This window comes from Acinonyx jubatus, chromosome D3 (assembly GCF_027475565.1).
Source record: "Acinonyx jubatus isolate Ajub_Pintada_27869175 chromosome D3, VMU_Ajub_asm_v1.0, whole genome shotgun sequence".
Lineage (NCBI taxonomy): Eukaryota > Metazoa > Chordata > Mammalia > Carnivora > Felidae > Acinonyx > Acinonyx jubatus.
This window is the reverse complement of record NC_069392.1, coordinates 36934941-36961993: the sequence shown is the minus strand read 5'-3', so window position 1 is coordinate 36961993 and position 27053 is coordinate 36934941. Positions and strand designations below refer to the sequence as shown.

The window sequence follows — 27053 nt, the reverse complement described above, 5'->3', positions numbered from 1 at the left end:
GCAAAACTATTCGACACTGGCTCCTAAACGCAAACCCATTCAATTACCTGAAATTTCACTCTTTTTTATGTACGCTACAGAAACGCATGCACATATCCACCAGATCACATACGAGAATGTTCCGAGAAGCACCATTGCTGAGAGGGCAAAACTGAAAGCAACCAACATGAACATGGACAGATGAATTGTGGCATCTTCATAAAACTGAATAATATCCAGTATGGAGAAGAAGCAAACAGGCAAACATGATTTGAATGGATCTCACAAACAGAATGTTAGCCAAAAGAGTCAGACAGACAAAAAAGAATGCATACTCTGTGATTTCAACTATACAGTGATCAAAACAGGGCCAAAGCAGCAACAGTGATAGAAATCAGAAGAGTGAGTCAGGACCCTGGCAGGAGGTGGTAATTGGACATCAAGAGATGGGCTTCCATTCAGATTTCTTGACCCAAATGGTGATTGAATGAGTGTAATTTCTTGTACTTGTCTAAAATTATTACTTAAAAAATAAACAAAAAGAAGAACTTAGCAGGTATACGTGCACTGATTTAGAAAGGTAGCCATGATACGTTAGCAACTGGGGGGGGGGGGGGGAAGTCAGTCATTGTTCACCGAAGATGATTCTGTATTGGTAACAAAGTGAGAAGGTGAATTATTATATCCAAAATAAATATGTGAGGGATTTATTAACGATTAGCTTTCTTCATGCCTATCTCTTGTATTTTTTGCTTTACGAAATTTTTGGATTTTTTTTTAAGTAAGCATTACTTACACATTTGAGACCAAAAATAGTAAATAGTTAAAATAAAACCTTTATAGTGAACATTCCACAACAACAAAGATGTCCCCTGGAGTAGTGCAGCGTGGTGGCCCCGACAATGACATGCGTCTATGGCACCCAGCAGCTGAGTTTCAACAGCTCTGGTTCTGGGGCTCTCTCACCTGGCACAAGGGCAGATCACTTAGGTGAGCAGGTCCTTTATACTTAACGGAAATGTGCTTTGAGTAGCTTCACTCAATTTGTGTTCAAAGGAGCCCATTTTGTGCGGTTCTCTGTGGAACATTCACTAGCAAAGGTAAAAACCTAAAAGACCACCACACAGAGGCCCAACTCAATTCCAGAGAAGGGGTGTGGTGCAGCAGATACGGCAACGGTATTTTCATGCATTATTTTACTTAACAAAAGGCAGAAAAGAGAACTACCATTTGACACGTCTTAGGTGTAACACCCAATAAGCTTACCTGTACACCTGTAGAGTAGTAAGACAAACTCTAACTTCTGTCAATTTTACTATCAGACATGCTTTTAGATCATGTTTTCCTCAACAAATTTATATAACTAATTAAAATGTTCTATCATCCAATTTTACTTTTACGCATTATCATGGTAAAGGAAAGAATGTTGTATCTCTAAGCAGTATCCTCGAAAATTATGGTGAGATTTTTTATTTTATCTGCCAAGAATATCTATTGTGAATAAAATGATTTAGAAAACAAAGATGTTTCCAAGTAAAAATTAAAAACCTGCCCAAGATATGAAAAACACAAGTTGGATGTACACATGTACACACAATCTTTAAATATCAAAAGTATACTATTTCCCCTCACAGGAGAAATGGAGAACAAATTTTAACTCACTTTCCTTTTAAAAAAAATACTCCTGATGCATTAAGGGGTTTATTCATATCCATACTCAGAACAACAACAAAATAACCCAAAAGAACTTGGAATTTATGCTGAGACTTACAGGCTGAAGAAAATTAAAAGGAAAATATTAAATGATCATTTAATGTCACGGCCACACCCTGAACTCTCCCTTTCCTCCCTCCAATGACTTTCATTCAGAGCAACTTCCTCCTTTTTCTTTATAAAGTAACGTTCCTTTCCTTTTTTTCTCCAGATTTGCTTGCGGTTTTGCCACAGATCGCTTGTCCCCAATTGCAATTCTTTGCTTTTCCCAAATAAACTCATTTTGCTGGTAAAATAACTGGCTGTTTTATTTTTAAGGTCGACTAAACCTTTTAAAAGTGATGCAGAAAAGAATAAGTACATACTGAACAAGTTAGAAGAGATTTCATCCTTCACATTATGCAAATGCATTTTGCTAGTGATATTTTCTATTTTTATAAGGATGATCCTCATTACTACTTTTACTATGTGAATTACAAAATTGCCTGTGTATCTGTTTTAACAGGAACATATACATAATTACTCTGTGGAGATATTTTCAAAAGTGTCAAAATATGAATTAAAACACTGACACTTTTTTAGAGCTCTTTATACGGTTCCAAAACACATGTTGTTTACAGAATGGAGGCATGGTAAAGTGGATTAGAACATTTGTATGGAGCAGTTTCTAAATGCTCAGACCTGATTATATTACACAGAAATTCTCTGGTTAGGGAGAAATGTGTGGATGCACAAAGAAACCAAAGTAACTCAACTGCCCTCATTTTCTGAGGAAAAGATTCTTCCTCCCTCTTCGGCTGAGATGAAATCAAGAGTCATTATTCCAACCACAGCTGAGTGTGGTCCCTGCCTGAAGTGAATAGGTTAGCTTTGCTCACAGATGTCATAACTCTTTTGTTCAATGGCTGCCAAGTACAGCTTTTTTTTTCTCTTAAGAAAAGCCTAATGGGTAACTGTAGTGGAGATGAGCGCAGTGCTACCAAATTGTGCTAATCTGTTCCACTTTGGGCCAAGTCAGCAGAAAACTCACTAATTTTCTTTTCCTCTGGAAGAGGAACAGATTTCCTACGGTGTTCTGGGAGATACAAACATACAGAAGAACTACTATGGCTGAAGACATAAGAACGCTGATTACAAATTACCAATGTTTTCATCTGATGAGATTAAAAACTATTGCACTAAATTAACATAACTAAGGGGAAACTCATTCCTTAGCTTACTACAATAGAACCTCAAAATTACAGGTGAAACTCTGTCTAGAGCAAACCTTAATCAGAAAGAAAGAGAATTAAATGAAGACAGGCAGTTCTTTTTCCTACACTCTAATAATCCTTCAGCTTTTAATGGTTAAACTTTTCCCCCAATAACCTTATTGCCTGTCTTAAATAGGAGGTACATTTCCCAGTCCCCCAACATATACAAATGCCATGAGATACTCCTGATTTCCCTCCCCCATGCCCTCTTGCAGATGGTGAGTGACTCCACCACAGAGACCTTCACTTTGATAGGTTCTGATTTGTCCCATCAGGAGTGAGGACCACAGAAATCACAGTCTAGCCCTTTCACTTTAAAAATGAGGGAATCAAGGTCAGGCTGTAGAAGGAGTGGAACCTACTTGTCCGAAGGGTTGGGACTAGAACACAAATCTTCCTCCCCTCTTCAAGTTCGTTCCACTGTTCTCTACTGGAGTGATAAAACCAACCCAGCAAACAAATAAGACATATTTCACACAAAAAAGCATAGTCTGTGTTTTTGCTAGTATTTTCGTTTTTACCTCTGAAGAGATTATCCAAGTCAATATCTTCTTTTCCTTTGATTTTCAAACACTTTGCCTGCTGTACAAGTCTGGGCAGAGAACAGAAATAAAATCTAGATTCATTATCCTGTGAGGTAGGAATAAATCATGACAGCAGCACAAATTTAAATAGAAACCACCGAGTAAACAATAGTGAATTAGCAGGTATCTTGCTGCACACAACCTTGTTAGAATTCTTCTTCCATATAAGATTTTAAAAATATACTTTCCGTCGGAAACCAACTTTGAAGCCTGTAACTTGAAAGCTCTCCCCTCTGCAACCCCCATTCATTCTGTTACAGTAAAAAGTTTCCAAAACTCTCTGGAGAATAATCTCTTCAGACTGTGAGGAGAAGCTAGCAGGGATGGTAGGGGACGGTGTGCTAATAGGTGGGTAAATAATAATTGCTACTTATGATTTTAGCTCTTATTTTGATCAGAAGATTATAGACATTGTACTAAAACAACTGTATAAAGTAATTTACGCAGCTGAATGTCAGTGAATTAATTAACTTTTAAAATGCTCTGGTATGCAGTAAGGACTAATTTTGTAACTTTTCCATCATACAACTTTATTAAAACTTGAAGCTCATGGCTTATAATGAACATGGAAGTTTCTAAAATGAAACTTTTTCCAGCATTGCTAATTACCTAGTAAATTAATTTTAAGTAGAGAGACCCTGAGATAGTTGATTAATTTATCTGCATATATTTATGATTTTAATGAAAATTATAATAGCTTGCTTTGCAAATGTATTTTCCTATTACCTGTATAACAGCTCTCTCATTTTATCCTGATAAGCTCCTGAGTATTTCTTCAATTTCTGTTTTACGCGAGGACACTGATTCAGGTCCCAAAACCTTACACAGAAACCTAAGCAACTTCTACATAACTCTAGGTAATTTTAGCCACATATCACTTAGATTATCCTTTTTACACTAAGACCTTTTTTAAATCAAAAAATCAAGAAACTGAGAAAGAATTTCTTTTGAAATCCCATCTTTGGACCTTAAAAGGAGGTCTGGTACCCTCAGTGTAGAAAATCTGGGTCCAGGCTCGAGGTTTGTGAGCCAGAGCTCATTTTCAAATCTACCGGTCTCAGCTTCCCAATGTGCAAAATGGAGACTGGGCTTGCCTTAAGGTGTTGGTTCTGAGCAATGAGTGAAACAATATATTACAAAATAGTCTACAAACTTTTAGGCAGTACAGACACGCATAAAAATGTGAGGAATATTTTCATTAATTCAATATGCTTAATTTTCATTACATTCTGGGTATATACAGATCATCAGGATTAATTTACATCCTTGTAAGAAAGAATATTAACAATAGAAAGAGGGCTTAAATTGAAGCAGCGAGCATCTGGTGGAGAAAGCTGGTCAATGTGGAATGCCAGGGGCACAACATGTGCACTAAATAGCATGGTGCAGTCATTTTGCAAAGAGTAAGATGGAAAAAAGAATAATTTTAGCTCTGTTTATATATTTTGGCAAATATTTGTTTGGGTATATTCCCCCAAACTTGACAAATTTGATGAAACTGAGCTGATTTTCAAGCCATCTTAAAGCATCCCTCTACAATAGATACTGATGAAGATCTTGATTCTAACTTAAAAATTTTGAAAAACAGAAGCTGGTATGCCTTATATAATTTTGATGGGGATTTTAAAAAGCAATTTAAAAATAAATCAAATAAATTTACTGAGTAGTTTAAAAAAAAATTCCAGGCACTGCCATTTACCACCAATATATTTCAGTACAGTCTCGCTTTCAAAATTATTACATCACTGGGGAGATAACACCAAGCGAAACCCTGTAATCGGTTCAGGCTCAGTAACATTTCCTGAGGGAGATAGATGCCTTCTAAGGACTCCTCCACTCTTCACTTTGTTCACCCTCACGTCATTCGTGCAAACTTTGTAAGGTGGAGATAGGACTCCTGGTATAAATAAAGGGTCCAAGGCTCAGAGATCTTAAGCTACTTGCCCATCTTGGGCACACAGTGAGTCAATGGTGAAGCCAGAACACAAACTCAGGTCTGTAGACTCCATATCCAGGTTGGATTTGTACTCTGTAAATCACTGTCCAATGTTTGCTGAGCATTTACAGAAGGCATCAAGGAGATGTCACAGACAAAGCAGAAGAAAGGGAGTGTCAATCATGCTCCTGGCAGCTGGAGGGAGAGATGGCCTGGCACTAGGCTAGTGGGGAGTTCTGCGGAGAATGCAGCTGGGTCGGGTCCTGACAGAAGGGAGATGTGCATGACCACCAGCCTTGTAAAATTCTAGAAAATTAGGGTGGGAGAAAAGCAGAAACTGCCGTAGACCGAGCATAAGCAAAATGGGAGGGAGGGTGTTTGCAGGACATGAAGAAACTAATCAACCTATTTGGCTAAAGCACCTGCCCTGTGCAAGGAGCACAAAGAACTAAAAGAACAAGCTAAAGCCAAGTTGTGGAGAGCCCTGCACACTGTTCTCAAGTGTCTGGACTTCACCTTGACGGTAAAGGGAAAAGCAATTGAAGGGCTGAATCTTAAAAGAATCTACTGCATACAGACAGTAGAAACGTTTGCAGATGATTAGGCCAGTAATATGCCAAAGAATAATTGTTTGTATTTTAGCTAAAAAGGTATCACGATTAAAATCCCCAGGTATTACTATCTCACCGATAATTCTGCTTGAAGCCTAGCCTATACCTTTTATACAGCCTTCATAGTTCCAGGTGCTCCAAGCAATCTTCAAAATCTTTTGTTAGTGATACTGCTGTCGGAGCAGTAAATGCCAGGCTACCTGTCTGTCCGTGTATCCCTGTGCACTCTACAGAGGAGGGCACATGACTAAGAGGATTCCTGTTTCTGTTGGTGAGACCTGCCCCTGTTATCTGAAAGGCTCTGCTACCCACTGGTTTTCCATTTGCCTTGTCCTTAGGATTCTGCTACGTCCACTTGGAAAAAGGGACCGCACACTCTCTGACCCTCTTTCTATGCTTCGGCTACATTTAATAAGGCAAGTTAGTGGCTACTGTTTCTGGGTTCAGTAAATGCTAGGCCCTGAACTAGATGCCTAACATGAAGGTAGGTAATATTAATCACATGTGTTGAAAAACACAGAGAGGCTTAGTAGTTGACCCAAAGTCACACAGTAAACAGAAGAGCCAAAGTGGAAAAATCAGAATTTGGATTTAAGTCAGGTTAGTCGTCTAAATGTAGTTAGATGCCTTCCAGAACAGGAGTTGCAAAAGACAGTCCAGGAGTCAAATCCTGCCCATTGTTTCTGTGAATGAAATTTTAGTAGAATACAGCCCTGCTCATTTGCTACTTACTGTCCACTGCTGCTTTCACACAACAGTGGTCAAGCTGAGAAACTGTAACAGAGATCTCAAGGCTCCCAGAGCCTAACATATTTACTACTTGGCCCTTTAGAGAAAAAGTTTGCTGACTCCTGTTCTAGCAGTAAAGGAAAAGGCTCCTAAAGCCAAAAACATACATATAACATGTGATGGATTTACATTACTACTTTTCTCAAAATGGCCTTAATAACTGCAGTAGTTACAACTTAGAGTAGGGCTTGAAAGGCAAATATTGAGCTCTGACTGCTCTTTATTTCTTAGACAAATTGCCCAAGTCCAACAAATATTTCTTTGAGCTTTTCCTAAATGCAGGTGTTGCATTCATCCGAAATGGGGTCTGCCACCAAGAGACTCATAATCTACCGGAGGACACAGATGTGAGCAGTGCCAATTTCCACACAAAGCAGACTGAGGAAAGGGCTACACGAAGAGAGGAAGAAATTGCTTTGGGATCACAAAGTGGGAGGGTATTTCCTGCTTAAAATGTCAGTGAGATCAGAAAAAGCTTTCAGGAGATGAGTTTGCAGAGGGCTCAAACCAAGTTTTACTAAGGGAAGCGTCGAGAGAGACACCGCAAAGACATTGGCATGTGGAAAGCAGGCAGGGGAAGAAATCATAGTGGCTGTGGTGTGTGATGAGGTGAGATGTGCAGGCTGGGGACACATTATGAGGACTGCAAAGGCTTTCTACATACGTATTCTTATGTTTATGTGTGTGTACACATGTATGTATATGTTTGTATATGTGAATTTAGTTATAGTAAAGCAAAATAAATCAAGGACTCTGTAAGACTCTATAAACCTAAGAAAGGGTCCATACAGTATGTTTAGTTTATAAGTAAAATGCAATTCAACTTTTAAAAGTACTGCATTATAAAGCATCAATAAATGATCTACATATGAAAATGTTTACTGCAGCACTATTTACAGAGGGAAAATACTGGAAACAACCTGAATACCTGTCAATAGGCGAATGAGCTACGGTACGTCCACACTATGGAATACGATCATTATTAAAAACAATGCACTGAATCCACTTAATATTGCAAATTTTCCATGACACATTGTTAAGTAAATAAAGCATGTTTTAAGCTAGTATCTTTTATTGTCAAACTTCCTCTGAGCCAACAAACAATGGTTTTACGTGGCAGTGCATAAAGGATAGGGCAAATTTGTTTTCCTTTGTAGGCAGACTTAGTTGCTTAAGTCTTTACAACTTTTCCATATAAAAATAAAAGTCTAAGACCAGGTTATTTTTCTTCTGGCCATAAATGCTGACTTATTTACAGGTGCCTTATTCAGACCACCATTATAAACTTGGGATAAAAATACGTGCGTATTTTATAAAAGCTAAAGCTTTATTTATTTATTATATTTAATGTCAGGGTCCTTTAAAACTTCCCTTACGTGTTCATGTCAAGAATGCAGTCATGTTTCCCCAACATGGTTATACCCTAATCTACCCAGAGTGATACAAGCCAACCTCCAAAGAAACATTAACACAAAATTACTGTACTGTTTTTTAAAAGAGTGAATATCTTTTATTCATATCTGAATACCTGAATATCCATATGTATATAAACACAGAAAAAGTGTAAAAGAGAACATGACTCTTCACACAAGGAGCCTCAGGACACCCATCAGAGTTGAGAAGTGGGGAGTGAGAAATTTTTTTAAAAAACTTCTATATTACCTGAATTACTGTAGTGGGAACTTTGTCATATTTTTATAAGTCTATAAGTTATGCTATCTGACAAGGAAAGGTCTGAACATTATTAATTTTTTAATTTTTATTATTTTATTTTTACTTATCTATATTTTCTACTTATAATACATAAGCCTTGTTTTAGTTATGAGAAAAAATCACGTCAAGTGTCCCAACTTTACTATTTACAATGAGTGGAAAATAATTACTTTAAAGCCAAATGAAGTATGTAGATGAGAAAAAAATGCCTGCTGGTGCTTGGGCAACAAAGTCTTGTTTTTCTGGTGTGCAGGAACAGCAGTATTCCTTTATGCAAGGAACCGTGGACTTTTTATTAGCACACGCCGTTCTGCAGCATTTAATTACTAAGAGCCTGGGCCAAGGCAGGATTCCAGAAATCCAGAGATCCACAATAAATTATAAAATGCCTTGTGAGAACCAGCTCAGAGAAATAGTTTTAAAGATCTTTTTAAGGCATACATTGGGTATTTTGTAACATATCAGCGGAAGGGTCAGTTTGTTTACAAAACACGAAAGTGCCAAAGGAAGCTAGGCAAGGGGGATCCAACGAGGGCCAAGTCCTTTCACCCCAGCACTGTTTCTGTCCACACCGCTGAGCTGATCTTGACACGACTCACTTCATTTTCAATTTGCAAACTATTCCACAGAACTATCCCCCCACCTTGTTTTTCCTAATGGCACGGATCTGCTTGAGGTCTCTAGGACGTTAAGACAGGTAATCCTGGAGACACTTTGAGTGTTGCCCATTCACTCCTTTGTTACTTCTTCTGTGGCACTTAATCATAGTCTGTGATTTTCTCCTCATTTACGGTTTACTTTTGTCTTTCCTCATCCATCTCCTCTACCTGCAGGGACGGGGCAGTTTTGTTCACCCCCATGTCCTTAGCACCTGACACACCACTCAGCCCGCAGAGAAGCTCCACACGTATTTGCTGAATGAATAAATGTCAATGCAATGAGTGAATCAACATGCCTCCTGCCGAGTCCTCCTGCCTGAGTTCAGATCCTCGTCCTGCCACTTCACTAGCTTGGGTGATTTTCTTATCACCAAGTGAAAGCTTACTGAGGACAAGGATTTTAGTCTGTTTTGCATTAGATTTCAGAACAGCACTTTTCTAAGTATTTGTTAAATGGAAAAGAATGAATGAATGAATGAATGAATGAATATGTTTGATTTCAGGACGTGGTTACAGTCAGGATCCCAATTCTTGTGGAGAAGGTGGTATGGAATAGTGAGCAGAGCAATGACTGGGAGAGAGCTCAAAGTTGCCATTCATGACACTGTCAATAAGGAAACTCAATTCTTTGGCTCTGATATCCTTCCATGCTCAAGAAGCAGGAGTAGGCAATATTTGAGTCCCTTCCCATTACGCAGCCCCAGGATTGTCATACTTAGCTAGAGGTCCCTCAGAGTGCACCGGGAGGTGTGGAGAGGGAGGGAGCCTGTCTGGGTGGAGGTGCCTTTCTTGTCTAGCCACAACCTCTAGAGCCACAACCTCAACAGGATCCTGGTTGTCTTGATGGTTGATCACTGTTCACTTGATTAAGGGGTGTAATTAATTGAGTTCTGGATGCCAAGGAGTAGCTCAGACTAAATAAATAAAGTTTTAAATTTCCATTTTTGGTGCAAACATGTGCTGCATATACACAACTAGGACTGGCCCAGTTGCAAGACTTTAAAATCAATGATTTTTATAAAAATTGGAAAAGATATGGAACTATTATTTAAATAGTCTCTACTACATGCCAGGCCCAGTCATAACATCTATATCTACCTACATCTATACACCTAGATGCAAGATCTAAGCTTCACATATTATATTCATTTTACAGGTGAAGAAATGAAGACTCTAAGAGGCAAAGTAAGGTATATACCTGAACCCACCAACTTAGATTTACTAAGAACCTATAATGTGACTGGAATGAGGAAGCAACAAAAGCATAATGAAAACTGGTTCTTCCTCTTTAGCAGCCTCCAGTCCTTTCGAGAAAATAAGGCACTGGTACAAAGTAAGCATTAAAAAGGCACACACACAAGCTACTGAAGTGTGGTATGGAGCAAAGCACAAAGCAGGGCTAAGAACAAGGAGCGGGACTATTTCTTATTAGGTCCATATCCCTGGGCCTAGCAAGTGTCTGACACAGAGTGGCTGTTCCAAATCTATTTTATTTGTTGAGCGCCTACTGAGTGTCAGGCATTGTACTAGTTGTCAGAAATACAGAAATGTGTACAATGTGATCTCTAACCTCAAGAAGCTCATATGGGCTGGAACTGCTATAGAATGCTTTAAGACAAAAAATGAGCCTTTGTGAAGGGAGAAGATATAGGCGGAAGTAGACAAGGTAGGAGGAACAAAGGCACCACCAGCCCAGTAATTAAAGCAATATTGTGGATGATGACGGGGAGGGAGTGGGACACTGAGTTGACTTTATCTCCCACAGCAGGGAATTTATGTGGGAAGTCGTGAGAGAAGACACTGATGGATTAAGGAAAACCCTTGTAATAACCTGGAAGGTTAATACCGGAAGCAACCAACTAACACTGTTTTAATTCTGAGAACGGACCCCACAGAAAGTATTTATGGTGCAGCTAATGCGAGTAGTGGAAATAAACTAGTTGCTTGTGGCAGAACAATTTATTATAAGAAACATTAAGGAACTATTCCACTACGTTCCATTCTCTCTGATTACCATAGCTTTCCACAGCCATTTGTATTATCAATATAGGCCTTAGGGAAGTGTACAAAATTTATAATATGGAAGGCACTAGGACAAATAAAATGAGATTTATTAGGCATTTTCTTAGATTTTCTTAATAGCAATGAGTGAACATGAATATGACTGGATATTAACAATGGTGGTTCTACCAAGTGCATGAATTAGGATATATTAAGCACCGCTTTGGGGAGGCAAAAGAAAAAGTTATTAAAGAAAACTCACGTGGGTGGGAAATGCCTGGAAAAAATGCCCCATTCGGGCCTAGGGAAGCCAGTTAAAAGATAATATGGGGGGGAGAGAGCAGTTGCATTTCAAAGTAATTTCTTTATGATGACACTGTTTTAATGAGTATAATTGAATTCCCTTGCTGCAGAGTGAGGCCTTCAGTCTATTACAATGAAATGTGTTCAAGATGGAAAATTTTGTATTACATGTAGTGTAAGTGAGAGTAAATGGTCTTGGGGAAACATAGTAAGAGTCCTCCCCTCCAATAGTTCTATTTTCACAAAATAAGAAATAAATACATCACAAGATGACCCTTAGGATCCTAGATACAGTAGAAGGTAGTCCATACATAAATTCAGCCAGGCCCTTCAAAACATTAAAACAACATTCCTTTGTAGTCTAACCTAGTTGAAACATGTTCAAGATTTGGAGTCAGGCAATTCTAGACCCAAATCCTAACTTTCCTACTAATTGTCTGTGTGGTCCTGCGCGCTCTGCTTAACCTCTCTGACCCTGCAGGTGTCTTGCGTTATAAACTCAGAATAAGAATACTTATCACACATAAGGTTGTTGTGAGGATAAAATGAAATTAACCCAATGATGTTTAGCACAAACAATGATGTTTAGCACAGTGCTTTGTGGCCCAAAGTAAGCATGTGACATGAATATTAGATAGTTATTATTACTAATACTTCTGGTGTCACTATTATTAGTTTACTGAAACAGGAATATGCTGGATCAAATGAGAACACCTACGTTTGGGTCCCAGATCAGTTACTTTTAAAGATCTCTGATTCCTCAACTGTAAGTGGCGATATTATAATGACAATAATATCTGCTTTGCCTAAATCACAAGACTATGGGAAGTTCCAAAGGTAATGTACGTGCAGACTATAAAACTGTCAAACAAATTAAAACTATTCTCTCTCCCCAAGAGTCCATACTTAAATGACAGAAACTCAAGTATAATGTCATTTGCCTGTACTTAGTGCACCATGAATGTAATACGACTGACCCTATTAACACAAGGAAAAAAGAATATATAGTTTTTTAGTAATGGTGACCTATTGGGAGTCTGACTCTTTAAAGTTGTATTAACATGTAATGTTACTGCTATGAACGTGAATATTGTAAACCACTGGTAGCATGTAATGCACTCAACTTTAAAACTTGACCCTCTATTCAGAAACTGTGAACATAATTAGATGATTGACTAATCATAACTGCCTCTACCAAGATTAATATGAAAACAAACATACTTTTAAAAAGTAATCACAAAACTGATAAGGAGTTAGGGAAAAGACAAAATTCCCTAAATTGCTGGGCAGTATCTAATTGATTCTGGAAGAATGTTGAGAGTTAATTTTACATTTTGCACTTGAGTTGTCAGCAGTCTGGAGATTCTAAGGTGACAAGTGTTGCTGGTATAAGAAATTACAAAAGGCCTGTCCTGAGCTCAATGATGGATGGATGGACAGATAGGTGGATGGATGGGTGGATGGGAGGCGTGTGGAAACTGTAACTCTAATTTTTAGTAATTTAACCCCCACGTCTATCTGGGACATGAGCCAAGTAAAAATCATTCTCCTCAACATGTAGAAGAAAAGAGATGGAATTTAAATATTCTCCTCCACTTGTATCTGACATCTTGTGGTTTTAAGAGCAAATATTTCGGTTATGGAAAAGTCAGCTTCAGGAAACTACTACGAGTAAACTGTGAGGAGAGTTAAAATATATTTTTTTTCTGCTCATAATTGGCCTACATATGATTCCTTGATGATTTCCTTGATCTGTTTTTTTTCCCCCCAGCCTGGAATTCTAGACCATGAACAGGATGTCACAGCGATGGGTGTAGAATCAAAGTGGGCATTAGGGCCAGTACCATACAAACATTGTCATGATGGCTGGTTAAAAAAACGGGGGTGGGTACAGGGGTTGGAGTGCAATGTGGGCGCTGGTCTTGAGACTGGAAAATAAAAGAAGGCTTAAGAATTCAAGATGTGCACGACTCCCCTCCCCTCTCCCAGCTACTTCTACAGTGCTTGGCATCCGTGAATAGGATTCGACAGGATAGGATCATGTGTGATTTTTCTGCTTGGTTATCAACTGGCATTCTCTACTTCTTTCTACTGTAGTAATTACGCTTATCTGATGTATTTCAGCACAAATCCTCTTCAAAATGATAAAGCATATAATAATATATTGAAAAGAGTAAGTGCCTACGAGGAGTTCAAGATAGGGGAGGCCATACGTCCGTGTTTGCTAAAAAAGAAAGGCTTAGTTAGCCTTAAAGAATGTGGCAGTTCTAACAGCTTTTTTAAGGCATTTCAAAGATCTGTTTTGTCTCTCCAACTCTTGACATGGAGGATGAATGTCTAAAATGTTTACAAGAGAAACTGAGTTTTTATTTGGAAAAAAAAAAAGATAACAGAACAAAAAGAGTACGAGCAAACGGATGTACTGGTCTCTATAATTCTGGGTGGGATAAATAAACACCATTCCTTGGAAAACAGTTTTAAGAAAAGGAAGGGAAAAAATTCTCCCTCAACTAGGAAATAGAAGGATGCTTGAGGTTTCAAACCACTTACAGTTGTAAACAGTGTGGGTGGGAAAAAGCAGTAAAGAACAACTAGACCCTGTGAAGTTTCAACAAGAGAAGTGGGTGTATAACAAATAACAAAAATGCAAGATGCAGCTACAAAAATAGGGAGGCATGAGTATCCATAGGAAAGAAATTGTACATTACAGGAGAGCTAATCTGCACAGTGGTGTGCAGAGAGAGTAAAACCAAAATCAGCTAATCAGCTATTGGACAAGAATGAAAGGTCACCCAAATACCCTATACCAACATTTGCCTGAAAAAGAACAAAACTCACACTTTGCACCAAACTCTCCCAAAGGATGGGTCTCCCCTTGGGAGTGAAGAAGCAGCCTTGCTGGGACCCATGGCATAAATGGAGAGAAAGTTGTTGCAGTGGAAATGCAGCTCCCGCATGATGAAAGGCATGCACCTCTTCCTTTCTCACGTGCTGAATGAAAAGAGCAAAGCTCTGGAGGTTTCAGAGAAACAGCAGCCCCTCAAGTAGCCGCTCCTTCAAACCTCAAGGAAGGAGGGTCTACTGTCTTTCAAGGGCTTGAAGGGGAGTGCCTTCTGTCTGAAGCAGAGTCTGAAAAACACCCACTTCTCACTTCTCTGACAGGCATTTCTTGGCTCCACCTGTCTGATCTCCCATTGCTTACTGAGTGTAGGATTTTTCTGTTTACAATTCCTGACTTGGAGAAAGGGAGCTCTTTTTAAAAAAAAAAATTGTTAGATTATTAACACATTTAGGTTAAAACATACCAAATAAGGTTGTGTTTGCAGCCCCTTAGAAAATGATAGCATGTAAATGAAAATCAAAAATTGATGCTTACTTAAAACAGAAGTTCACACTTAAGAACAAAAGGATAGAGCGTGATCAAGGAGTCAAAATGGAAACTGTTCCGAGTGAGAAGAAATCCTGCGTGAGGTGCATCTGGATTAACGATGACAAGACAGATCCCAGGTAGGAGACGCAGTCCTGGTGGGACTGCAAACACTCGGCCATGATTCTGACACCATACCAAAGAGTAAAGAAGTTCAAGATAAAGGGGACTCTTACGGAATTTTATAGGTGAGATGTGCTTTCTTATCCCTCACGTGTGTATTTAGAAAGGGGTAAGTTCAAATTTTTGTGAGCGAAGAAATAAAAAATGTGTCTTAAATGGACATCAAGCCTTAGATGAATTCTAGGAGCCAGTGAACATAATCATACCCAAAACCGAACATAACCGCTTCAAAGAAACATAAGGAACTAGTACAGTTAAAATATTTGCTCTTATTCTGCATGCTTTACTTTCTGATTTACATTTTCAAAAAGTTCCTTACCTGGGCTGACTGTTCACCTTCTCGTGTTTTCCGTTGAAGTTCAAACTACAGAGGTTCTTTGATCTTGAATGTGAAGAGTCAGATTCCAAATTTGCCTGTGTCTGTTCTCGCAGACGGTCATGAAGAGTTGCCTCCTTTTTCAAGTTCATGTCGGAATACGGGCAGCCAAAAGCACTGGTTTGTATAAAAGTGAGAGCACAGTCGTCAGTTTATAGTGATACATCAGGAATCCACTGTCAAGGGAACAGACTTACACCCAAACTTTAAGACCTGAATACAGACATTCTCCTCTCACTGAATACACCCTAATGTTTCTTTTCAGATCGCCCTTTGAGGAAATCTGAGGTGCCAGATCACAGACACTGGTCCACAGAGTATCATAGGTAGAGTCATTAGCACATACAGTTTTACAATTTTGGAAACTTAAAAATCTAAGACTAACATAATAATGTGCTTCTGGTAGAGTGATGAAAATGTCATATAAACACTTGATTGAAAGTTTTTATTTTCTTATATTTATGCCCTGATTTGACCACGTGCATCAAAAAATACTATGGGTAACTATTGACCAGTATCAGAGAATTTTCTGTTCTTATTTCTTAACATTCATATATCCAGAAATACTGTATTTCTGCTTAATCCTTCTGAAACCTGCTAGGAAGTGCCGTGTTTGAATGTGAAGAGACACCTCAGATGAAAACGGAGAGACCACAGTGAAGGCTGGATCCTGAATCTGAAATGTTGTTTGGAGCCTAACTAGCAAGGATCTGCCAGGACACAGGATCTGGTTCTTTCTATAGGCTGAGCAGTAGTCTCTGTTAAATTTCTCTGCCCACATCCCTGTCTCTAAAGAAGCCCCAAAGCTCTGCTGCTGCTGAGGAATCAGAGAGCCACTGTCAGGGAAAGCACAGGTGTGACAGGAGGTCACCTGTGCACAACCCTGGGGAAGGTACTTCATGCTCAAGCTTCAGTTTCTCTCCAGTTAAATGGGAAAATCAGATCCAACCCTAAGGGTTGTTGGGACCATGAGAAATCTCACACTGACACACATATACACACCCCATTATATGGTAGTGGCTACTGTTATCCCAGTGCTATCATCCTCTCCATGTAGGGAAGCACATAGTCAAATGCATCAATATCTAAGCAGTTGGGTCTTTTTTATGAGTTTACTTCCAATTTACCGTATATTTGCCGATATATGATGCATAATAAATTCTTTTATTATGAAAACATGAACGTTTTCTTTCGCGATTTTCATGGCATGATAAAATCAGGGACCAATGCAGTTTTTCCTCTATTTTAAAATAGAGTGGAGTTTTCCAAGGAGAACGTACAATCTAACCCCAGAAAGCCTTTAGTACCAACCTATATCTACAATTGATCTTCTGGACTTTGGGGTGGCATGGTTAGGATGACACCAGCCTGACCAAACAAGCCAGAGTGAATCTAAACTGGCAACAGGGATGATCATCAGCCTTTGCTGCAGACAGGAGGGTCCCCTTTACATTCATGTTCCGTAATGTGTAATACTTGGCATTGATTTATTATTTTGTTTAGTTATTGATTCAATAATCCATTAACTGAACATCTGCTATAAATCTAGTGAAGATGTATACTAATAAATACAATTTATAATAAGACCAAAAAAGGTACCTCTGATGAGTGTGTACTATAGGTCCATTAAAATTCAAGTTTTTTACATAGATTATTTCTAATATTTATTACTAAATACCCAAAGGTGGTATTGACATATTTATTTTACAGGTAAGAAAACAGTCACACACAGGATAAGCAACTTTCCCTAAGTTGACTGGCACTTTCTTAAAAAGCCTCAAAATTGTTCACTTAATTATTAGCACCAATAAGATGGGCAGAAGGGGGACAAGGTTCTTAACATCATCAAAAGAAGAAACATGAGGGGCACCTGGGTGGCTCAGTCCGACTTCAGCTCAGGTCATGATCCCACGTTTCAAGAGTTCGAGCCCTGCATCCTGCACAGGGCTTGCTGCTGTCAGCACAGAGCCCATAGCCCACTTCAGATCCTCTGCCGGCCTCCCTCTATGCCCCTCCCCTGCTTGCGCTCTCTCTCAAAAATAAAAATAAAACATTAAAAAAAAAAGGAAGAAACTTGAGAGAACTGTGGTATAATTCTTGTGCAAAGAGAAACCAAGGCAGGTATCTACAGGGTAGAGCAGTATTGTTTGCTGCGTCTCATGTCTGGGGGAAATATGTCAGCGTGTGCCAGAGTCCCATGTGAGGACCGAAGATGTGAGTAAGTACTGTTTCTAATAACAACGCAGCAGGAGTCAATTTGTTTAAGCTACAGCACATGAGATCTAATGGGGAGTTTTGAAAGAACTTCCTGCAGAAAAAAGTTGAGGCTATCCTAAGGGAAACCGGGAAGTGTTTATTTCAAGTACAACTGAGTTTTCATTAAGATACTATTACTCTGAAGTTTTGCTATCCATCTAACCCATACACAATTTAAGACTTTTTTTTTTTAGAGAGAGAGAGACAGAGAGCACAAGTGGGGAAAAGGGGCAGAGGGAGGAAGAGAGAATCTTAAGCAGGCTCCATGCTAAGTGCAGAGCCCAACGCAGGGTTCAAACCCACAACCCTGGGATCATGACCTGAGCCCAAATCAAGAGTCAGACGCTCAACAGACTGAGCCATCAAGGTGCCCTTCAATTTGAGACTTTTAAATGATTCGTTACAGTCATGAGTTTTCCTAATTCCACATCCTCACCCCAACATGTGCTGCGTGGCACTAACACTCTCTTCCTAAGGCTTATTTGTCCAGTTTGTCCAGCACTGTAGACGGCAGCCACAGACCTTCTTGCTCGGCACGTGCTTCAGTTTAGAGAAATTTTGTTTCCCTCAACCTTCACTCAGAAATCAGTCCCTCTAGTCATCTAATCACCTGCTTATTACTTCCCACCTAGCTCCTCTCTGTCTCTGCAGTAATGAGGGATGCAAAACGGAATGGAACGCACCGAGCGTCACAAGAATGGAGCGCCTCCCGATTCCACGAGGCAAGCCCTGTGAGAACACGTCTCCAGAGCACACAGATCAGAATGAATTGTGAAGTGCAAAAGAATATATCAAATGACAGGAGCATATGTTGCATATTTTGGTGAAGAACTTGAAGGAAGATAACGATGGGAGACGAAAGCACAAAAGAAGCAAGGGACGAGGGGCTCTCAGATACAGTTGTCTGCACCCTTTTTAACCTGCGTTGTGCTGGGAACAAGTTTCTGGATTGCAACGCTGTGCTTACTTGTTTTTTTTTTAATTCTTTTTAATGTTTTTATTTATCTTTGAGACAGAGAGAGACAGAGCATGAGCAGGGGAGGGGCAGAGGGAGAGGGAGACACGGAATCCGAAGCAAGCTCCAGGCTCTGAACTGGCAGCACAGAGCCCGACGCGGGGCTCGAACTCACGGACCTCGAGATCATGACCTGAGCTGAAGTCGGATGATTAACCAACTGAGCCACCCAGGCGCCCCTGTGCTTACTTGTGTTCTCTGCAGAGAAATACTTATGTTAAAGAGAGGGCATCCCAAACTTTGGTCTGCCTTTCTGAAAATGCAGAACCTTACTCACGTGCATGTGCATGTGTGTGTATGTGTGTGTAACAGCATGCATGATTCCACATAAATCTATACCCATAGGAAAAAAACCCACTGAATTGGTTGTTCTAGGTGTGATAAAACTATTTAAAACTTACCTTTTTAAATGTTTATTTATTTTTGTGAGAGAGAGACAGAGTGCAAGCTGGGGAGGGGCAGAGAGAGAGGGGGACACAGAATCTGAAGCAGGCTCCAGGCTCTGAGCTGTCAGCACAGAGCCCGATGCGGGGCTCGAACTCATGAGCTGTGAGATTGTGACCTGAGCCAAAGTCGGGCGCTTAACCAACTAAGCCACCAGGTGCCCCTAAAACTTACTTATGAGCTAGATAAATATAGGGGAAAGGAGGTTCTGAGGACACAGTCTCTTTAGAAAATTGTTGACCTAAGCTGAAATTCTTATGGCTTAAAGCTCTGTTGGTCCAGGTAAGATGTCAGCTTCTGACTGACAGGAAAGCAGTGCATTCAAATTTCAGCTCATTCAGGCCAAGATAGGAAGTGTAAAAACTGCAGGCTGAGGGGAAGCACTGAGCAGCAGCATTGTGTGAAAGACACGGTTCCTCTGACTGAGCAGCCTGGTTCTGGGTCCCTCCTTAATTAAGGGCATGTTTGCTGTTTGCAGGAAAAGAAGCAAGAGACAGCAGGTACTACCAGGTTAGCCCACAGGAAAGTGCAGTTTCTAAAACACAGAGGCAGTCAAATATCCAAATTTCATACGGTTCGACCGCATAATTGATTAAAAAACATGTCAGTCCCAAGCTCACCGACAGCAAGGCATATGAACGGAGGGTAAACGCTAAATAAGGAGAAAGGTGCCAGCCAGCTGCAGACAAGTTTTAAAAGAGATTTTCTAACAGATCAAAAATGGAGATCCTAGTAGTCCTCTTCATAAACAGCAAGAAACATAAAAACGATGGCAATTAGAAATATTACTTTTGCTTTTCTGAATCTTTTAGTATAACGTTAACATCGGAGGATGAACGGGAAAGTAAAAGTAAATTTTACTGGTATACATGTTTTTTTTTCTTTAGAAAACTGGCCTGTACTCCTTTGAGGAGCACTCCTGACTGTTGCTCTGTCTTCGAGTCACAACGGGGCAAGGCCGGACGCAGCAGCGCCTGGCAGCTGAGAATCACTGCGTTTTGTGTCGGGCCCAGGAGGACCCTCAGCCTTTGGATTGTCCTCCTTTTTGCTCACAGGTTGGTGCAGTTTCCCCATATTCCCAGGACCAATCCTGATCTGAGGCCGAAGGTAATTTGTGAAACACAGTCGTCCATTCTAGGATTCAAAGGTCCAAACCTGAACGGTGCCCACGGCTGATATCAGCGCTCATGCCGTCGTTCAGGACTCTGGGCAGCCTCGTGGGCTCCAAGTCTACCAATGAGGCATATGCCTTGGTCCTTGTTCCTAAATGCCTGGTCTGCTGCTACAGCTAGAATTCGGGGGCCCTACTGGGACAGAAGCTCTATGTTCCTACTTTCTTCTTGGCCCCTTCGCAGGATAGGATTTCTGCCTCCCAGTCCCAACCCCAGAGCGAGGATCCACTTCCCAGATACTACCTGGCTGGTCTTCTGTATGCTTGTCACCCTCAATTATTCTCTATTACCGTACTTTGCCCTCTAATTGGATCCCTACGTTCATCATGGATTCCCCATCTGGCCCCAATTCTGAGTCTAGAGGATGACTCCTGACTGCCCAACCTCTCGGACTCCAGTTTTGCTCATTCTACTATGTTATCATCTTGAATCAACACTCTGTTCATTTTCTCATACCTAAGCTGCAAATTCGGTTTCTGCTTCTCTTTGACTACCCTGGTCTGCTGAAAACAATGGGCCATGTTCTGTCACATCCCAGGTAGTGGGCAGTTTTGGCCAGAAGGTTATAACTGAGTTGTCACAACTTTTCTAATGGTAGCTTCCCACCCAATGTACAGCTGCACTGGCCAGAGTCCCAGGCCAGTCCTCCCAGCCTGGAGCAGTCTCCTCCAGGCTCGAAATCCCCTCTTGTTCCCAAGTACTGGCGACCATTTTCTCTCTGTGACATGACATTAAAATGTTGGGAAGCATTACAAATTTCAGCAAGACAGCAAAGATGAAATAGCCCCTTCATGCTGTACTTCCAAAAATAAATAAACAACAACAACACAGAGGTCAGCAGGATTTCAGGAAGAATGTCAAGTCGTTGACAACCTTTCTCCTGATCTTGAAAAGTGAACTTGCCAGAAATAGACAGTAGCTCCCAGGAGGAGTTCTGCACTAGCACTACGCCCTCATCTAACTCACGAATTAAAAACAGAGTGAGACTTTAAAGAGTTCTTTTCTAACGTAACTAACCTACCCCCTCGATGAGGCCTACTGTGTTCTATATTGTAGCCTCGATTTTTTTTTTACAAGCCAACTATATGCTTTTCCTTCTATGACCCAGATAAGCAACCCAGAAGAATTATATCTCACCTGGGATATTAGATTCGAAGTCTTTTCATCTATCTTCGAAAGACAAAGAATACTTGTTGGAGTGGGAGGAGGCATCCTATTTGGAAGCATTCATGGAAGAGGTGGTCTGAGGGGTCTGCCTCTCCGAAACAAAAGGCAGCAGGGAAATACTGAATGGCTCCCTCTGCCAGATCATGAGAGAGGTCACGGAGACTTAGCAGAAAAAGGGGGTCAGCGAGGAAATGGGAAGGAACTAGATAAATAAATGCCGCCCGCCCTGTGATTTGGCCCTGGGCCCTGAGGCGACAAGACCCCATTCTCTGGCAGGTGACTGGCATCCTACCAGTCATGTAAGAAGACCAGCAGCCCGCCCACCATACTCCACCCCACACTCTTTCCCAGTAGACTGAATACTGCTTGTTCTGTCATTTAACTTTCTGAAAATAAGCCATTCCTTTTCAATCTTTAATACGTGGGTAGTCTAAACTTAACATAGTATAAGAATGTTAACTGGACATTTTTTATTCTTAAGAAAATGCTGATTTTCTGGCCAAATGGCACTAAAAAACATGATACATACTCCAGTTCAGATTGCTGAAATTATGGAATACCTATATAGTTTCTACAGAAACTTTTAAGAGCTAACATGACTTAAATTATTGATGATTTTGCTTCTATGAGGATTAAGAGCACGTACAAATAATATGTTGGAAATATAGACCCAGGAAGAAAGAAACATCATAATTTTTAAAATATGTACTGAGGATGTAACACAATTTCTATTATGTTGTTCTCAAACACAGAGATGGGCAAAAATCAACTGGCATAGATGTCAGATTCTAACGTCTCAGGGCCAATTTTCCTCCAATTCAGGCGGCTTTAAAATAGTTGCTCAAGACAAGTTACAGGCAAATTTTCTCTGATTCTGACTAGCCTTGCCCATAACACAGCTGATACCTCACTTAATTGTCATTAAAAGCATTAGAAAAGTGAATGCACACAGTAAAAAAAAAGTATGAATATTAAAAACAAAAGTTTCCTAAGTAGAGTTAAAATAAGTCGATAGCTATAGAACTCATAGTTCAAAGAGTTGGATAAAATAAATTTCGTTCTAGAAACAATTTTTTGTGGGGGTAATGCAGCCCATGAAGTCACGCTAGATATTATGAACTTGCTGCAATGGTCAGGTAGGAAGTTAGAAGAGAATCACCGTGCAAATGGAGGCTATAATCAGGATAGTGCCAAAAAGCACAGGTTTAAGAATCAGAGGAAACTGGATTAAAGCTGTTAGCACCAGAACCTTGGGCAAGCTTTTCCACTGTCTCCTACTCCCTCATCTATAAAATGGTGATGAACAGCTTTCTCATATGGACTTTTGTGAAAACCAAATGAGACAAATCAAGCAAGGTCCTGGTATTGTGACTACCATGAATCTTTAATTGGAAAAGGCCTTCTATGATACAAAATACAATACTAATGTTCCTATTTATTGTGGTTATTATTTTCCATTCTATAATGTTTATTTGGTTCTTTATTGCTTAAAGCAACTTTATTGAGGTATGACTGGCATATAATAAGCTGTGTATACTTAACGTATACAACACGATGAGTTTGAGATAAATATACACCTGTGAAACTATCATCACCATCAAGACCATAAATATACACATCACCTCCAAAGCTCTCCTCCTGCCACCTTCATTATTTTATTTTAGTTTAGTTTTTTAGTGGTAGGACCTTATGGAGCACGTAAGTGGCTAGTTGGTTGAGTATCCTAATTCTTGATTAGGGCTCAGGCCATGATCTCATGGTTCCTGGGGTTGAGCCCTGAGTCATGGCAGAGCCTGCTTGGGATTCTCTCTCACTCTGCCACCATTCCCCCATCCCCACTGGAGCACACACACCGGCACATGCATGCTCTCTCTCTCTCTCTCTCTCTCTCAAAGTAAATAAACATTCAAAAAAGAGAACATTTAAGATCTACTTTCTTAGCAAATTTTAAGTATACACTATTAGCTATACGCACTGCGCTTTATAATAGATCTGCAGAATTTATTGACCTTGCATAACTGAAACCTTGTACCTTTTAACCTGTCACCTCTCCATTTCCTCCCCCCCCCCCAACCTCTAGTATCCACCATTCTACTCTGTACGAGTCTATTTTAGATTCCACATAAAAGTGGTATCATACAGTATTTTTCTGGCTTATTTCACTGTTGTAAATGGCAGGATTTCCTTCTTATTAAACAGCATTGTCTGTTGTATGTGGATGTCACATTTTTTCAATCTATTCATCCACCAATGGGTATTTAGGTTGTTTCCATATCCTGGCTATTGCAAACAATGCTATAATAAACATAGGAGTGCAGGTATCTCTTCAAGAATCTTGTTTCAGTTCCTTTGGATATACACCTGAAGCGGGGTTGTTGGGTGATATGGTAGTTCTATTCTTAATTTTTTGAGGAAACCCCATACTGTCACAGTGGCTGCACCATTTTGTATTTCCACAACAATGCACAAGGACTCCCATGTCTCATGCTCACCAACACTTGTTATCTTTTTATTTTTATTATAGTCATCCTTAGAGGCGGGAAGTGATATCTCATTGTGGTTTTGATTTGCATTTCTCTGATGATTAGTGATGTTGAGCATGTTTTCATGTGCCTGTTGACCTTCTGTATGTCTTCTTTGGAGAAAGGTCTAGTTAGGTCCTTTGCCCATTTTTAAATCAGATTATTTGTAGGTTTTTTATGATTAAGTTGTAGGAGTTCCTTACATATTTTGGATATTGAACCCTTATCAAATATGTATGGGTTGCAAATATTTACTCCCATTCCATAGGTTGTCTTTTCATTTGTTTGTGGTTTCCTTTGCTGTGTGGAAGCTTTTTATTTCAATGTAATCCCACCTGCTTATTTTTGCTTTTGTTGCTTGTGCTTGTGTTCTTAGTATCACATTCAAAAAGTCATTGCCAAGACAAATGTCAAGGAATTTTTTTACAAAGTAGGCTTCATGCCCAGCATGGAGTCCAATGTGGGGCTTGAAGTAATGACCCTGAGATCAAGACCTGAGGTGACGTCAGGATTTAATTGCCTAACTGACTGAATCACCCAGGTCCCCCAAGGAACTTTTTACCTATGCTTTAGGACTTTTACAGTTTCAAGCCTGACGTTGCAGTTTTTAATTCATTTTGAATTGATTTTTAAAAAATTTAATGTTTTTATTTATTTTTGAGACAGAGAGAGACAGAGCATGAGCAGGGGAGGGGCAGAGAGAGAGGGAGACACAGAATCCGAAGCAGCTCCAGGCTCTGAGCTGTCAGCACAGAGCCTGCCTGATGCGGGGCTCGAACTCACGGACTGTGAGATCATGACCTGAGCTGAAGTCAGACACTTAACTGACTGAGCCACCCAGGCACCCCATTTTTTTGAATTGATTTTTATGTATGGAGTAAGAGTCGTTTCATTCTGCATATGGATATCCAATTTTCCCTATGTCATTTATTGAAGACACTATCCTTTCTCCATTGTACATTCTTGGCTCTCTTTCAAAGATCGGTTGACTATATATATGTGGGTTTATTTCTGTGCTCTATTTTGTTCCTTTATGTGACTACTTTTATGCTAGTGGCATACTTTTTTGATTATTATGCTTTGATTTTTGAGAGAGAGAGAGAGAGAGGGAGAGAGAGAGACAGAGCATGAGTTCAGGAGAAGCAGAGAGGGGTTGAGCTGTCAGCATAATCTGACGTGGTGCTCCAATTCATGAACTGTGAGATCATGACCTGAGCTGAAGTTGGACGCTTAACTGACTGAGTCACCCATGTGCCCCCTTTTTGATGCTATTATAAATGAAATTTTCTTAATTTCTTTTCAGAAAGTTCATTGTTAGTATACAGAAACATAACTGACTTTTGTATATTGGTATTCTTTCTTGCAAATTTACTGAATTCATTCATTAGTTCGGATAGTTTTCCAGTGTAGTTTTTAGAGTTTTCCATAGATAAGATCATGTCTTATTCATTTTACTTCTTCATTTCTGATCTCGAGTCCTTTTAATTTTTTTCTTGCCTTATTATCTGGGCAGCCCTTACAGAAATATGTTGAACAAAAGTGGCAAGAGTGGTCTTCCTTGTCTTTGTCTCTTCTTACAGGAAAAGGCTTTCAGCTTTTCGCCACTGAGTATAATGTTAGCTGTAGACTTGTCACGTATCACCTTTTATCATGTTGAGCTACATTCTTTCTATACCTAATTTGTTGACAGTTTTTATCATAAAAATGCTGAATTGTGTCAAATTCTTTTGGCATATGTTATGACTATATGATTTTTATCCTTCAGTCTATTAATATGGTGTATCATGTTTATTGATTTGCATTTGTTGAACCATCCTTGCATTCATGGGATAGATCCCCCTCAATCATGGTGTATGGTCATTTTGACGTGCTGTTAAATATGGTTTGCTAGTATTTTGTTGAGGGTTTCTGCATCTATGTTCATTAGGGATACTGGCATATAAATTTCTTTTTTTGTAGTGTCCTTGCCTGGTTTTGGTATTAGGGAATTGCTGACCTCATAAAATGAGTTTGGAAGTACTCCCTCCTTTTTACTTTTTTGGAAGAGCTGAGGACTGGAATTAATTCTTTAAGTGTTTAGTATTATTCACCAGTAAAATCATCTGATCTAGGATTTCCCTTGGTTGTGAGGTTTTTGGTGATTCATTCATTCTCCTTACTCATTACTGACCTGTTCAATTTTCTATTTCCTCATGATTCAATCTTGGAAGATTGTATGTTTCTAGGGATTTACTTTCTAGGTTCTACAATTTATTGGTATGTAATTGTTCATAGTAGTCTCTTGTGACCCTTTATATGGATTGCAGCTGTAATTTTTCCTCTAATTTTATTTATTTTAGTCTTTTTCCTCTTTTCTTAGACTAGCTAAAGGTGTTTTTAATCTTTTCAAAAAGATAACTTAGTTCCATTGATCTTTTTATTGTTTCTAATAACAATTTCATTTATCTCCACTCGAATCTTTATTACTTACTGCCATGTGCTAATTTTGGTCTTATTTTATTCTTTTTCTCCTAGTTCCCTGAGTTATAATGTTAGGTTGTTTATTTGAGATTGTTCTTTTTTCTTTGTGTAGGCATTTATTGATACAGATTTTAATCTTAGACCTCCATTTGCTGCATCCCCTAATGTTGTGTGTCATTTTCCTTTGTTTCAAGGTTTTTTAAAAAAGTTCCTTTTTGACTTCTTCTTTGAACTATTGGTTGTTCATGAGTGTGTTAACATTCATATATTTCTGAATTGTCTAATTTTCCTCATGTTACTGATTTCTAGTTTCATACCACCACGGTTGGAAAAGATACTTTATATGATTTCAATTTTCATAAATCTGTTAAGATTTGTTTTGTTACCTAACATACGATATATCCTGAACAGCGTTCAAAGTGTGCTTGAGTGTGTATTTTGTTGTTTTTGGACAGAATGTTCTCTGTATGTCTATTATACACACATGTTCTGTCTATACTGCTCAAATTCATTGTTTCCTATTGATTTTATGTCTGGATAATCTATCCAT

At 39.4% G+C, this 27053-nt stretch overlaps 1 protein-coding gene across 11 annotated transcripts in view; it reads right to left on the bottom strand.

The window, feature by feature from the left end:
* Nucleotides 1-27053, bottom strand: part of L3MBTL4 (L3MBTL histone methyl-lysine binding protein 4) — a 442148-nt gene that overhangs the window by 103174 nt on the left and 311921 nt on the right. For all 11 annotated transcript variants that reach the window (XM_053205899.1, XM_053205893.1, XM_027068534.2 and 8 more), the window contains 2 exons: nt 15411-15584; nt 3467-3537 (listed from right to left, as the gene is read on the bottom strand). In XM_053205899.1, coding sequence (XP_053061874.1) covers nt 3467-3537; nt 15411-15584 — 245 coding nt within the window. The remainder of the gene's footprint in view (nt 1-3466; nt 3538-15410; nt 15585-27053) is intronic.